The sequence below is a fragment of the Anas acuta genome, chromosome 3 (assembly GCF_963932015.1).
Source record: "Anas acuta chromosome 3, bAnaAcu1.1, whole genome shotgun sequence".
NCBI classification, from domain to species: Eukaryota; Metazoa; Chordata; class Aves; order Anseriformes; family Anatidae; genus Anas; species Anas acuta.
Window position 1 is genome coordinate 67,673,843 of NC_088981.1, and position 15,737 is coordinate 67,689,579.

Here is a 15,737-nt window from a genome sequence, read left to right on the forward strand (position 1 = left end):
TGGCTTAAACCTCAGTCTTCTAAGGGAAGCTTTAGAATAAGGCATCAGATTAAGTGTGAACAAAATGTAAGGAAACCACCCACAATTGTGTACATTCTATAATCAAATCTTATTATTAGCAACACAATATGGCTTGTTCTTTATAGAAGAAAATTCATCTATAATCATGTCAATTTTTAAATTTTTAAAAATGATTAATTTTTAATTAATCATTTTAAAGTAACCGGAGAAGGTTAGCCAATGTACACCTAGCATTGATCTAGGATTACTGAGTGGTTTGGCTACCAGAGTGCCTTCTGCCAGGAATCAGACTGTGGACTCCCACCAACATAGCAGCTAGTGGCATCTGTATAGGTTCTCACCCCCCAAAAAACCCACCTGCTCCTAAAAAGCAAAGATTAAGCAGCTAAGCCAATGGCATAAAGTGGAAAAATGATGCAAAAGGCTTGCATACGGAAGAAATATATCTGGAAGGGATTGGAAGACTGAGCTTCCTGTGAAAACATTTGTTCCCAGATTAAACAGGTTTCACTGACACCCTGGGGGGCTTTGACCAGATCCCTAAAAAAGATTTTTCTCATCTGAGTTGTCAGCCGGACATTTGTAGAAATTATTTCAAGCAAGTCAGCAAGTATGATGTGGTGCTGACTGTATCACCCATGCTACAGGAAACAAGCACAGAGCAAGTAAAATGGCTCTGGTGAGAATTATTGCTGATGAACGTTAAGAGTCATTTAAACCTTCTGAAGTCTTCTAGTGCACAGTTTAAGGGATGGTCCTCACAAATAAAGTGATGAGGTAGCACTAGGCTCTTTGGGTTGTCACACTTGCTACATTTTTATGACTGAAAATAGAGAGCATCTGCACCCAGGTTATGTTTAAAAGAAGGAAAAGAATAATAACAATATAAAATGAAACGTATAAAATCATGATGGATACTGGGGAACCCTGCGTAGAGTGGGTAATTTCTTTAGTACGTATGAGAAGGTGCTAGTATGATGTTCTTCATAGATTAGTGACCCATACACAGTCATCCAAGTAAGCTATCACATGTATTCATAGAAACATAAAATCATTGAATGGCTTGGGTTGGAAGGGATCTTTAAAGACCATCCGGTTCCAACTCCCCTGCCACCCACAAGGGATGCCACCCACTAGACCAGGTTGCTCACAACCCCAACCAGCCTGGCCTTGAACACCATCAGAGACGGGGCATCCAGCACTTCTCTGGGCAAAGACATACTTTGTTTCAAAAGGAGACAGAGGCTAATTTTCCCGAAAACATTTTTATTTTTATTTTTATTTTTATTTTTATTTTTATTTTTATTTTTATTTTTATTTTTATTTTTATTGTATTTATTTTTTCTGGTCAGATTTTCTTGCTACAAAATGCTGCTACTTTTCATCTGGTTATTAAAGGTCCCTTCAGGGTCAGCTCCATGAAAGACATCCTAGAATTAAGGGCTAACTAGCTTTTATGATTGTGGAGTTGGATTTGCTGTTTCATTTGCTTTTCTTTTCCTTTTTCTTTTTCTTTTTCTTTTTCTTTTTCTTTCTCTTTTTCTTTTTCTTTTTCTTTTTCTTTCTTTTTCTTTTTCTTTCTTTTTCTTGTCAATCAGGAGTTGTCAATCAGGACTATTCAGGTAACAAGGCAAATAAATTTGTACAGTCATGAGGCAGGATAATGCAACTTAGCAATTTGCTAGAGCACTCTCCTGCTAACACTTGAGCACTACCAGCCTGAATGAATGTTTCCAAAAGTTGGCATAAAAGAGATTTGAACAAAGAACTTGACAAACAATATCTTCCTTGTCAAAATCAAAAGATTTTGAACACTGTGGAGTGCAAAAATATGTGTTATCAACCTGTCATCCTTGTACTGAACAGGGTCTGTAAGACTGCCATGTTGCAAGCCCATCCAACACAAGACTTTAACATAAATAAAGAGTTTTACATATATATATATGCACACATAAAAATTATGATACATATATATACTACTTGTGTGTAATGCATATAAAGAGAGTGTGTGTGTGTATCCATATATATTTCCCCCTGTACTCAGCTCTGGTGAGGCCGCACCTTGAGTGCTGTGTTCAGCTTTGGGCCCCTCTCTACAAGGACATCGAGGCCCTGGAGCTTGTCCAGAAAAGGGCTATGAAGCTGGTGAAGGGACTGGAACACAAGTGCTATGAGGAGCGGCTGAGGGCACTGGGGTTGTTCAGTCTGGAGAAGAGGAGGCTCAGGGGAGACCTTATTGCTCTCTACACCTACCTGAAAGGAAGTTGTGGGGAGCTGTGGGTTGTGATAGGACTAGAGGGAATGGCCTCAAGTTGCACCAGGGGAGGTTTAGGTTAGAAATTAGGAGAAATTTCTTCTCAGAAAAAGCAGACAGGCATTTATATGATTTAATAACTTAGTGGGTAGTATTGGTGATAGGAGGATGGTTGGATGAGAAGATCTTGTAGATCCTTTCCAACCTTGTGTTTCTATGATCCTATGATTGGAACAGGTTGCCCAGGGAAGTGGTGGCATCACCGTCCCTGGGAATGTTCAAGGTTGGATGCTTAGGGACATGGCTTAGTGGCATTGATAGTAGGGAAATGGTTGGACCAGATGATCTTGGAGGTCTTTTCCAACCCTAATGTTTCTATGATTCTATGTTACACTGATCAGAGGCTAGAGCCTGAGCTGGAAAAGGTCATGTGGAACATGTGAAACAAGGTAGATAAGCTGCAATTTGCAAGGTCCTGCAGTTTTTCCACCTAACCTAACCCATAAAAGGGGCCTACAAGAAAGCTGGAGAGGGACTCTATCAGGGAGTGTAGCGATGGAACAAGGAACGATGGCTTTGAACAAATGGAGGGGAGATTTAGATTAGATGTGATGTGAGGAAGAAATCCTTCACTCAGCGCACAAAGTGCACATGGGAACTAGGGATGAAGATGCACCTATTTTAGGTCTATGGGACCTAAAGACATGAATCCCAAGATCCTGAGGGAACTGGCTGATGTAGCTGCCAACCTCTCTCCATCATAGTTGAGAAGTCCTGGCAGATAGGTGATGTCCCTGGTGAATGGAAAAAGCCCCTACATCATGCCCCTACTCTTCAACAATTAAAACAAAGAATTGGACAAGAAGCACGACTCTTCAACAATTAAAACAATTAAGAGTCATTTCTTTTCAGAAAGAGTGGTCAGGCATTGGGACAGGCTGTCCAGAGAAGTGGTCAAGTCACCATCCCTGCAGGTGTTCAAGGAAATCACAGAATCATAGAACATCCCGAGTTGGAAGGGACCCATAACGATCATCAAGTCCAAATCCTGGCTCCACACAGGTCTACCCAAAAATTCAGACCATATGACTAAGTGCACAGTCCAAACACTTCTTGAATTCTGACAGGCTTGGTGCCTTGACTATGTCCCTGGGGAGCCTCTTCCAGTGTGTGACCACCCTCTCAGTGAAGAGCCTCTTCCTGATATCCAGCCTGAACCTCCCCTGTCGCAGCTTGACACCATTCCCTTGGGTCCTATTGCTGGTCACTAAAGAGAATAGATTGGCCCCTCCCCCTCCACTCCCCCTTGTGAGGAAGCTGTAGACTGTGATGAGGTCCCCCCTCAGCCTCCTCTTTTCCAGGCTGAACAGTCCAAGTGACCTCAGCCGCTCCTCATGCACCTTCCCCTCTAGGCGCTTCACCATCTTAGTGGCCAAGGAAAGGTTGGATGTTGTGCTTAGGGCCATTGTTTAGTGGGTGACATTGGTCATAGGGTGATGATTGGACCAGATGATCTCAGAGGTCTTTTCCAACCCTAATGATTCTATGACTCTATGATTATATGTATATATATGTATGTCGCTCACAAGGGGAGTGGAGACACAGGCACTGGGCTCTGCTCTCTGGGGACAGCGACAGGACCTGAGGGAATGGCATGGAGCTGGGACAGGGGAGGGTCAGGCTGAGTGTTAGGGAAAGGCTCTGCACCCAGAGGGTGCTCGGGCACTGCAACAAGCTCCCTATGGCAGTGGTCATGGCACTGATCCTGACGGAGTTCAAGAAGTGCATCGACAATGTGCTCAGACACATGGTATGATTTTATCACCATGCATATGCGATTGCCTTCTTGAGGGAGCCGCCAGGACCCGGCAGCCCTCGTGAGGGAGGCTGACGAGGCGCAGGCGGAGCCAGCAGCGCCCCCTCCCCGGCCGTTCAAAAGCTGCCCCTAGGGAGCGCGGCGACCAGGGCGGGCAAACAGCGCGTGGCGCGGCAGAAGAGAGTCGCGCGGCAGTTCGAGCAGGAAGGGCGGAGAGCAGCCCCCGCCCACACGAACACCTGTTAACGACAGCCGTTAGCTAGGCGATAATGGTCTCCACCAGGCACGGTGGGCTCTCCAGGAAGTCGGTACACACCCAGACCGACTGCCCGTTAAAAAATGCAGCAGTTCAGGTCACCGGATGCAGGGAGTGGCTGAGCCTGTTGCTGCCATCGGCGAGAGGCAGAGAAACTGCGTGCGTGAGGTGCGAGCAGGTGGATGACCTGATCCGCATGGTGGTGGAGCTCAAGGAGGAGGTGGAGAGGTTGAGGGATATCAGGGAGTGTGAGCGGGAGATAGACTTGTGGAGTAACTCCCTGCAGGGCCTCAAGGAGAGGTACCGGGATGAGACACCCCAAATGGCGGTGGACCCCCTGCCCTGTTGCTGTCGGGCAGAGGGAGGGGATCTGGGAGTTGGGGAGGAATGGAAACAGGTCCCTGCTCGACATGGCAGGCAATGCCCTCCCCCACCGGCCCCACCTTCCCAGGTGCCCTCAGGTTTGAGGCCCTGGAGCTTGACAGACCAGTAGCTGAGGAAGAGGTAGCAAGTGTTCCCAGGAGGATGCCTAGGGTGAGGAGGTCGACTCCACGCCTCAGGACTGCCTCCATCAAGAAAGACAGAAGGGTTATTGTTGGAGACTCTATCCTTAGGGGAACAGAGGGCCCTATTTGTCGGCCTGACCCTACCCATAGGGAAGTCTGCTGCCTCCCTGGGGCCAGGGTCAGGGACGTTGCCAGGAAGCTTCCCAACCTGGTTTGCCCCTCTGATTATTATCCTCTTATGATAGTTCAGGCGGGCAGTGACAACAATGAAGAGAGAAGCCTGAGGGCTATCAAAAGAGACTTTAGGGGGCTGGGACGGTTAGTGGATGGAGTGGGAGTACAGGTGGTGTTTTCATCCATCCCTACGGTGGCAGGGAGGGGTACAGAGAGGACACAAAAAGCCCACCTGTTAAACACGTGGCTCCGGGGCTGGTGCCAACGCAGAAATCTTGGGTTTTTTGACCATGGAGCACTTTACTCAGCACCTGGCCTGATGGCCGCAGACGGGTCCTTATCTTTTAGGGGAAAAAGGATCCTGGGCCAAGAGCTGGCAGGGCTCATTGAGAGGGCTTTAAACTAGGTAAGAAGCGGGATGGGGCTGAAGCAAGGATTGTTGGGGCTGTGCCAGGGGGAACAATGGCAAGGCCGGAGGATAAGGTAATGGCCCAGCTGAAGTGCATCTACACCAATGCACGCAGCATGGGTAACAAACAGGAGGAGCTGGAAGCCATCGTGCAGCAGGCAGGCTACGACTTGGTTGCCATCACGGAGACGTGGTGGGACCAGTCTCATGACTGGAGTGCTGCAATGCCTGGCTATAAGCTCTTCAGAAGGGACAGGCAGCACAGAAGGGGTGGTGGTGTGGCTCTCTATATTAGAGAGTCTTTCGATGTTGTAGAACTCGAGGCTGGGAATGACAAGGTCGAGTCCCTTTGGGTTAGGATTGGCTGGGACAACAAGGCTAGTGTCCTGCTCGGGGTCTGCTATAGACCGCCAAACCAGCATGAGGAGACGGATGAGGAGTTCTACAGGCAGCTGACAGAAGTTGCGAAATCTTCAGCGCTTGTACTCGTGGAGGACTTCAACTTCCCTGACATATCCTGGAAGCACAACACAGCCCAGAGAAAGCAGTCTAGGAGGTTTCTGGAGAGCGTAGAAGATAGCTTCCCGATGCAGCTGGTTAGTGAACCTACCAGGGGTGGTGCCCCGTTAGACCTTCTCTTCACAAACAGAGAAGGACTGGTGGAGGATGTGATTGTCGGGAGCTGTCTTGGGCAGAGTGACCACGAAATGGTGGAGTTCACTATTTTTGGCGAGGCCGGGAAGGGGACCAGTAAAACCGCTGTATTGGACTTTCGGAGGGCTGACTTTGGGCTGCTCAGGACACTAGTTGGTGGAGTCCCTTGGGAGGCGGTTCTGAAGGGCAGAGGGGTCCAGGAAGGCTGGGCGCTCTTCAAGAGGGAAATCTTAATGGTGCAGGAGCGGTCCGTCCCCATGTGCCCAAAGATGAGCCAGCGGGGAAGAAGACCAGCCTGGCTCAACAGAGAACTGTGGCTTGAGCTTAGGAGAAAAAAGAGGGTTTATAATCTTTGGAAAAGCGGGCAGGCCACTAGGGAGGACTATAAGGATGTAGTGAGGCTGTGCAGGGACAAAATTATGAAGGCCAAAGCTCATCTGGAGCTCAATCTGGCTACTGCCGTTAAAGATAACAAAAAACGTTTTTATAAATACATCATGTCCTGGTTTCAGTTAGAATTAATTTTTTTCCTAGTAGCTGATGGAATGCTGTATTTTGGCTTAGGATGAGAAGAGTGCTGATAACACCCCGATGCTTTAATTGTTGCAGAGCAGTGCTTATACCAAGCCAAGGACATCTCAGCCTTTTGCTCTGTCCTGCCAACGGGCAGGCTGGGGGTGCAGTAAGAGCTGGGAGGGGACAGACCCAGGACAGGTGACCCAAACTAGCCAAAGGGGTATTCCACACCATCTGATGTCATGCTAAACAATATATAGGGGTGGCTAGCCGGGGGGAGGGGGCCGGACTGCTCGGGGTTAGGCTGGGCATCGGTCAGCGAGTGGTGAGCAAGTGCATTGTGCATCACTTGTTTGTACATATTATTATTACTTTCCTATTATCACCATTGTATTATTATTATTATTGTTATTATTATTTTTTTTTTGTTATTATTATTTTCCTGTCTTATTAAACTGTCTTTATCTCAACTCACGGGCTTCACTTTCCATTTCTCTCCCCCGTCCCAGAGAGGGAGGGGGGAGGGTGAGCGAACGGCTGCGTGGTGTTTAGCTGCCGGCCGGGTTAAACCACGACAATCAACACAAAAAGGAGGACTAAGGAGAATCTCCATCCTTTACTGGATGCAGGGGGAAACTTAGTTACAAGAGATGAGGAAAAGGGTGAGATGCTTAATGCCTTCTTCGCCTCGGTCTTTAGCGGCAATACCGGTTGTTCTCTGGATACCCAGTACCCTGTGCTGGTGGAAGGGGATGGGGAGCAGGATGTGGCCCTCACTATCCACGAAGAACTGGTTGGTGACCTGCTACAGCACTTGGATCACAGAATCACAGAATTTCTAGGTTGGAAGAGACCTCAAGATCATCGAGTCCAACCTCTGACCTAACACTAACAGTCCCCACTAAACCATATCCCTAAGCTCTACATCTAAACGTCTTTTGAAGACTTCCAGGGATGGTGACTCCACCACCTCCCTGGGCAGCCCGTTCCAGTACCTAACAACCCTTTCAGTAAAGAAATTCTTCCTAACATCTAACCTAAAACTCCCCTGGCGCAACTTTAGCCCATTCCCCCTCGTCCTGTCACCAGGCACATGGGAGAACAGGCCAACCCCCACCTCGCTACAGCCTCCTTTAATGTACTTATACAGAGCAATAAGGTCACCCCTGAGCCTCCTCTTCTCTAGGCTGAACAAGCCCAGCTCCTTCAGCCGCTCCTCATAGGACTTGCTCTCCAGGCCCCTCACCAGCTTCGTCGCCCTTCTTTGGACCCGCTCAAGCACCTCGATGTCCTTCTTGTAGCGAGGGGCCCAAAACTGAACACAGTACTCGAGGTGCGGCCTCACCAGAGCCGAGTACAGGGGGACGATCACCTCCCTAGCCCTGCTGGTCACAGTGTTTCTGATACAAGCCAGGATGCCGTTGGCCTTCTTGGCCACCAGAGCACACTGCTGGCTCATATTCAGCCGACTGTCCACCATCACTCCCAGGTCCTTCTCTGCCTGGCAGCTCTCCAACCATTCCTCACCCAGCCTGTAGTTCTGCTTGGGGTTATTGCGCCCCAGGTGCAGGACCCGGCACTTGGCCTTGTTGAACTTCATACAGTTGACCTCAGCCCATCGGTGCAGCCTATCCAGATCCTCCTGCAGAGCCTTCCTACCCTCGAGCAGATCGACACACGCACCTAGCTTGGTGTCATCTGCAAACTTACTGAGGGTGCACTCAATGCCGTCATCCAGATCATTGATGAATATGTTAAAGAGGACCGGCCCCAGCACCGAGCCCTGGGGGACGCCACTAGTGACTGGCCTCCAACTGGACTTGGCTCCATTTACCACAACTCTTTGGGCCCGGCTATCCAGCCAGTTTCTAACCCAACGAAGCGTGCGCCAGTCCAAGCCAAGAGCAGCCAGTTTCTTGAGGAGAATGCTGTGGGAGACGGTGTCAAAAGCCTTGCTGAAGTCAAGGTAGACCACATCCACAGCCTTTCCCTCATCCACCCAGCGCGTCACTTTGTCGTAGAAGGAGATCAGGTTCGTCAAGCAGGATGTGCACAAGTCGATGGGGCCAGATGGGATCCACCCAAGGGTACTGAGAGAACTGGCAGAGGAGCTGGCCAAGCCCCTATCCATCATTTATCAGCAGTCCTGGCTATCGGGGGAGGTCCCAGTTGACTGGCGGCTAGCAAATGTGACGCCCCTCTACAAGAAGGGCTGGAGGGCAGACCTGGGAAACTACAGGCCTGTCAGTTTGACCTCAGTACCAGGGAAGCTCATGGAGCAGATCCTCTTGAGAGTCATCATGCGGCACTTGCAGGGCAAGCAGGCGATCAGGCCCAGTCAGTATGGGTTTATGGAAGGCAGGTCCTGCTTGACGAACCTGATCTCCTTCTGTGACAAAGTGACGCGCTGGGTGGATGAGGGAAAGGCTGTAGATGTGGTCTACCTTGACTTCAGCAAGGCTTTTGACACCGTTTCCCACAGCATTCTCCTCAAGAAACTGGCTGCTCTTGGCTTGGACTGGCGCATGCTTCGTTGGGTTAGAAACTGGCTGGATAGCTGGGCCCAAAGAGTCGTGGTAAATGGAGTCAAGTCCAGTTGGAGGCCGGTCACTAGTGGCGTCCCCCAGGGTTCGGTGCTGGGGCCGGTCCTCTTTAATATCTTCATTGATGATCTGGACGAGGGCATTGAGTGCACCCTCAGTAAGTTTGCAGATGACACCAAGCTATGCACATGTGTCGATCTGGTCGAGGGTAGGAAAGCTCTGCAGGAGGATCTGGATAGGCTGCACCGATGGGCTGAGGTCAACTGCATGAAGTTCAACAAGGCCAAGTGCCGGGTCCTGCACCTGGGGTGCAATAACCCCAAGCAGAGCTACAGGCTGGGAGATGAGTGGTTGGAGAGCTGCCAGGCAGAGAAGGACCTGGGAGTGATGGTGGATAGTCAGCTGAATATGAGCCAGCAGTGTGCTCAGGTGGCCAAGAAGGCCAATGGCATCCTGGCTTGTATCAGAAACACTGTGACCAGCAGGGCTAGGGAGGTGATCGTCCCCCTGGACTCGGCTCTGGTGAGGCCGCACCTCGAGTACTGTGTTCAGTTTTGGGCCCCTCGCTACAAGAAGGACATCGAGGTGCTTGAGCGGGTCCAAAGAAGGGCGACGAAGCTGGTGAGGGGCCTGGAGAACAAGTCCTACGAGGAGCGGCTGAGGGAGCTGGGCTTGTTAAGCCTGGAGAAGAGGAGGCTCAGGGGCGACCTTATTGCTCTCTACATGTACCTTAAAGGAGGCTGTAGTGAGATGGGGGTTGGTCTGTTCTCCCATGTGCCTGGTGACAGGACGAGGGGGAATGGGCTAAAGTTGCGCCAGGGGAGTTTTAGGTTAGATGTTAGGAAGAACTTCTTTACTGAAAGGGTTGTTAGGTACTGGAACAGGCTGCCCAGGGAGGTGGTGGAGTCACCATCCCTGGAAGTCTTTAAAAGGCGTTTAGGTGTAGAGCTTAGGGATATGGTTTAGTGGGGACTGTTAGCGTTAGGTCAGAGGTTGGACTCGATGATCTTGAGGTCTCTTCCAACCTAGAAATTCTGTGATATTATATTATATTCTGTGAACCCCCATGCCAATGCACGTTCCCTAGAGCAGGTTGCCCAGGTAGGTGTCCAGACGGACCTTGAATATCTCCAGAGAAGGAGACTCCGCAACCTCCCTGGGCAGCCTGTTCCAGTGCTCCGTCACCCTCACCGTGGAGAAGTTATTTTGCACGTTGGTGCGGAACTTCCTGTGATCCATTCTGTGGACATTGCCCCTTGTCCTGTCCCCACAGACCACTGAGAAGAGGTTCGCCAAATCCCTCTGTTTCCCACACTTCAGGTAAACGTTGTAAACATTGATAAGGTCCCCTCTCCGTCTTCCCTTCTCGAGGCTGAACAGGCCCAGGTCTCTCAGCCTTTCCTCATAGGGAAGATGTTCCAGGCCCCGTATCATCTAAGAAGCATAAGAAGGAGCAAGCAAATTCTAAGCAGTATGTCAACAGAAAGTGGTGGTGAAACAACACCCATCCATTACAGCCCACATTTCAGAGAGAGCATTCACCTCTGTGTAGAGAGTGACCACAAAGCCCCTCCACTTTTTTCCAAACATCATCTTCCTGTACATGAGCTCTGAGATGTCAGTGGTAATTTTTCCATCAATGTCAGGCAAGCACAAGCTCACCATTTCAGCTTTTGGACATCTCTCCAGACACATGAAGAAGGTCTAAAGTTCCCTGCTGAAGGGGAAGAAAGTGATCAGCAACGTGACACACTTCTGTCCATGGCAGAGCAGAGTGGTATCATGCTACAGTTGTTTATGAAAACAGGAGGAAGTTAAAGAGGAGACATTCTTAGAAAAATGGTAACAAACAATAGGAAAAACAGTGACACAAATTACATTACCATTAGTTGCTGACATTAGCTGACCTGTAGATGTACAGATTTTACTTGTCTTATTTAGGAAGATATTTTCAGAAGGTTATTTCTCAGTGTTTCTTGCTAGTGTATACATTTCTTTTGGAGCTGGCTGATGGAGCCCCCAGAAGTGCACTAAGGTTTCCATTTGAAATTTCTTTTCATTTCCTTCATAAGTACACAGAGAAGATATGAGTATTAAATAAATATGAGGAAAAATCAAAAATTCAAACATGACTGTATATGAAAACATTACATAAATATCTTCTCATATCCTTACACACGGGTAGAATTTTTCTCCTCCCCCTAAAAGTAATTTTATGTATAACACATAGACTGCACTGGCAGACTTGAAGACATGAAGAAGACCTTCTGAAGCCTTTGGTCTTTCATTTTAATGAGAAGTACTGGCTCTACGTCTTCCCTGGAAAGTCAAAGCAGCTTTGGTAATGGGACCCTGGCAGTTGTGGTTGTGAGTAGGAAGTGGCAAAAGCCCACTCAGATACAGCTGACAGGATTAACACAAATTCTGTTGGTGTTTTCACTGCAGGTTCTCATCAGAAAATGAAATAAACATGGTTTTATTTTTAAATCAGATGCTTTATATACATATATATATATATATATACATGCATATATATGTGTGTGTGTGTGTGTGTGTTTTATTTTAAACCAGATACTTTTGGTCTATCCTGAGTTATTTTATGTGTCTTTATGGTAAAGCCTGGCCCCACTGAGTCAAGGACCATTTTGGTGCTGAATTCAGTGGAGCCAGGACATTGTTTCCTTCCAATTTATGACATTCCAGAGCAGATTTATTGTTTTCTAGATGTCAGCGAACAAATGAACTCTGTAATAGGAGAGGTAAAGTGGGACATTTTAAACTGAACTGTGCTTCCTGGAGGCACAAATAACAATCTGGACACCTGTAACACTCTTAACATCAGGTTCCTTGGAAGAAAAAGAGCCACTGATTAAAGTGCAGTGAACACAGGATTAGATCCTCTTTTCCTTTTACATGTCATATATTCAACTTAGAGTAAGAATGAAGCCACCAAATCTAGTTTTGTTCATCTAATTTAAATGGGCACTTTCTTGCTTCCTCATTTGAAAATGGCTGTAACAAGCAACATTATGGGATTTCTCTCTATCTTGCTGAATAGTTTCCAAGTTAGAGTCTTCTGTCTACAAAGAGAAGGTTTCTGGGAGAAGTGAAAGGACAGTCTGGACCAAACAGCCCGACTCAACTTGAAAATATTTTCAGAGAAAAAAAAATAACTTTATCAATCTTCACTCCAAACTTGTGTATTTGCTTCTTATCATTAGGAGTTCTTTGATAAGAACATCCGTGTTTTCTCATAGTATGCGGAACTGCAGATTTATAACTTCCTTAAATGTGCAGCTGTAAGTATAAGCTTCACCTACACTGTCATATTATTAACAAACCTAACTCCTCAAGCCATGTAAATTTGCACTTGGCCTCTATTCTGGATAGAATTAGACTATTTGGTGGATACATCCAGGGGTAGCTTAGGTACTGTTGACATGGCCAGAAATCTATGTGTAGTATTATGCATTAGAAGTACATAATATTTATTTTTTGTCAGATAAAATAGAAATGAATACAAATGGAATATAAATTGGAAGTTATGCACACTTTATTTTTTTCCACAGAAAACTTTTCGAATAACAGGAAATGAATAGTAGAAGAAGGCCTGCTGTAAAAGGTACTCAAGATCAGACAGTGGTAAAGAAAATTCATCAGAGTGAAAGCTTTTATTTTCACTGTTATCTAAAACAACTAGACACACAGGAGTAAAATGGCTGGAATTTATTTATTTATTTATTTACTTATTTATTTATTGGTTATTCCAACTGATGACCAGCTGAAGTCATGCTTAGCATTTCCAATGGACTTTGTGCACATGTGGCTCCAAAATGTTAATTGCTCCCCAGATTTTAAAAGACATAATCTTTGCCTTGAGAAACTAATTGACTGAAAGCAAATATTTTAGTCTAGAGCTTGTTTTAAGCTCTACTGAAATATTTATTGTCAAGTCAAGTGATATCTAATAAACTAAACTAAACTTATGGTCAAATTTTCAATTCCTTTTTGTCTCTGTGTTACTGACAGGTACGAAAGTTTGGTTTTGTCACTCCAGCTGCCAAATTCTCGTAAGGCATTTGGAAATAATTTGACATAGTACACGTTGACATCTTTGCTGTGGATCCTTGTTATTTTACATGACTCTTTCTTAATGAACATCAACATATGAAAACTCCCATTGTGAACCATGTATTTATTTAAACGAACCTAAACAAAAGTATAGTTGATTTAAAAAATAAATCTCCTGAGGTTTACATGCAATATCTACATACTGATTTCAGTAAGAGCTCAGAATAAGACTATTTATATTAGTAGGTTTAAAAGATTACCAGTGTTACAAAGAGTATGTTTCATCAAAATCCAGATTCAATTCCATGTGCTTCATCCACAAATGCTAAAACGTTGTGAATCTGATCTGTTCCACTGGATGTCTTGCCTCTGTTTGTGTTCACATACTTGTGTATCATGCTGTAATACTGCTCTTTTGTACTGAAGCCATATGGGAATGAAATCTTCTGCCAGTCTTCATTGCTGGGAGTACAAAACGGTGCTGGGTCAGCAGGTTCAAAAAATAAGTGAACGTTTCTTTCTGCCAGCTTGGCTGCATGGTCTTTAGCCTTGATTTCAAAGACCTCTCGTTCCTTTTTCAAGTAAATTTTCCAGAACTTCAGCTGAAAGTGGCTAACTGGGGAGCAACAGTAGCTGAAACACGTTGAAATGAGTGCCGCAGTCATGATGATGGCAATCAGCAACCATCCTACCATCTTGGAAAAGAAATAGGTAGGTTAACAGTGTTTTTACATGGTCCTATGTAAGGGTATAGAACATAATATTGAATCATACATGGAAACCGTATGTTTTGTAGGCATAACATTTGACTATTAAATACAGGAATCATTCCTGGTTTGTATAGGGTTTTATCATACCTAGAATGTTTGGTTCTTAATTCTGCTGAAAGTAGGTCAGGTATAAAAAATAATGTACATTAATCACAATGATCTCATGTGTCTTCCATATTTGTTTGACTTGTTTGCTTCTTTTAATTTTCATTGAAATATCAGTAACAGTCAGTCTTCCTTGATTTTACTCCTTTCTTACACTCTCAGAATTCAACTATATAAAATTTGCCCCTTTCCAGTCTTTTTCTTGGAGAATCCACAAGCTAAATACTTAACAAATTTAAACACTGTGTGTGTGTTATAAATCTAACCAGCCATACAAATAACCAGCCAAATCATTAACTATCATTAATGTTTTCCTGAGAAAAAGTGATGAAAAATGGTTTATTTCCTGGAGCTAAGGAGAAGACCAAACAAACAGAAACAAAACTGTAGCGCTGCCAAAATGCTTTAGATTCATTTCACTGCAAATGAAAAAAAATCCACTTGCAAGTGCTATTGATTTTTTGATCATGCCGTTTTCTTTCAGCGCTGCAATAAAACTGTAGTGCTGTAATAAAATAATAATACTGTAGTAAGGTAGATATATTTTTTAAGCTATTCACGTAGACTACAAGTGTGAATTTAATAACAGGTCCAAGCTCTGAGGTTTGTAGTCAAACCAGCCATCTATTGCTTCACTCGCCAGTTCTCTGTTGCAATGAGACATTGGCTTCCTTCCTATTCATAACCTCAGCTTTCTCTCAGCTAATGCATACTTACAACAGTTTGAGATATTTAGAGGGGTAAAAGTGGAAAAAGAGATGAGATTGTGCCAGCTCTAATCTAAATGAGAAAAAAAAATGCAGCCGTGGAAAGTTCCCTGCCCAGCTCTGGAAAAGGTTTTGCAAGTGCCTCTGCCAAGAAATTGCTATGCAAATATGCTAAAACAGAAGCTAGCACAAACAGCCACTTGTTACCTTTCTGTTAGTATTTTTGACCAGCGTATTTTTGCTAATAGTGTACTTTTGCTAGTCAGTGTGAGAGATAAGGGCTCTTGCAGTCCCCTGCAGGCACCAGTGTGTGTGAAGAGAGTGGGGCTGGGGTCCATCAGGGAAGAACATAGCAGAGAAGCTTTAACTAGGACTGGGGTCCATCAGGGAAAAGCATAGCAGAGAGGCTTTACCTGGGACTGGGCTTGAAGGCTGTGAAATGCACCTATCTTCTTGGACAACTCCTCGTCACAGGGTATTTTCTCCAGCGATACGTTGCAGTACTCTTTGATGTCCTTGCACACCAGCTTTCTGATGAAGCTGTTCCCACTTGCTGCACATGCATAGAAGCTGGCACTGAGCAGGGCCACCGCGATCCAGGTGAAGGGGGCCACCAAGGCACTGGCTGTCACTGGCACCAGCACTTTGTGAAAGTGTCCACAGGAGTCACAGCTGCACTGGTTCTTTGAAGAGCATCTGCCTGTCACCAAAAGCCAGACCCTGGCATTTGTCATGTAGCCGAGCAGGAAGAGGACGAAGGCTGGCGCTATGATGAAGGCACAGCCATACAAGGTGTTCCAGGAATTGCAAGGACACTTGAAGACCACAGAGGAGAAGATATACTCGCTGGCAGCTGTCAGCAGGGACACAATGCTGTAACCCAGAAACTTCTGGTGGCGGATACAAAAATCCATTGCAGTGCGTAACTTTTCCAT

The 15,737-nt window shown here is 46.0% G+C and overlaps 1 protein-coding gene and 1 long non-coding RNA gene across 2 annotated transcripts; one reads left to right on the forward strand and one right to left on the reverse strand.

The window, feature by feature from the left end:
• Positions 1-12,390: 12,390 nt before the first annotated feature.
• On the forward strand, positions 12,391-15,239 carry LOC137854343 (uncharacterized). Its single transcript, XR_011095103.1, has 4 exons — positions 12,391-12,448; positions 12,719-12,771; positions 13,803-13,931; positions 15,069-15,239. It is a non-coding gene; the product is annotated as an uncharacterized lncRNA (long non-coding RNA).
• LOC137854342 (calcium homeostasis modulator protein 6-like) lies at positions 12,687-15,737 on the reverse strand. The gene is made up of 2 exons (XM_068677647.1): positions 15,216-15,737; positions 12,687-13,915 (listed from the first exon to the last, which is right to left on the reverse strand). The coding sequence occupies exons 1-2, from the start codon at positions 15,735-15,737 to the stop codon at positions 13,505-13,507; spliced, it is 933 nt and encodes a 310-aa protein (XP_068533748.1). The 3' UTR covers positions 12,687-13,504.

What these genes read in the sequence shown, in the direction of transcription:
- LOC137854342 (XM_068677647.1), bottom strand. Translation starts at nt 15,737, where the DNA reads ATGGAAAAGTTACGCACTGCAATGGATTTTTGTATCCGCCACCAGAAG. An exon ending in GCCTTCAAGCCCAGTCCCAG is followed by an intron (nt 13,916 to 15,215) that starts GTAAAGCCTCTC and finishes TTCTTTTCCAAG; the next exon opens with ATGGTAGGATGGTTGCTGAT.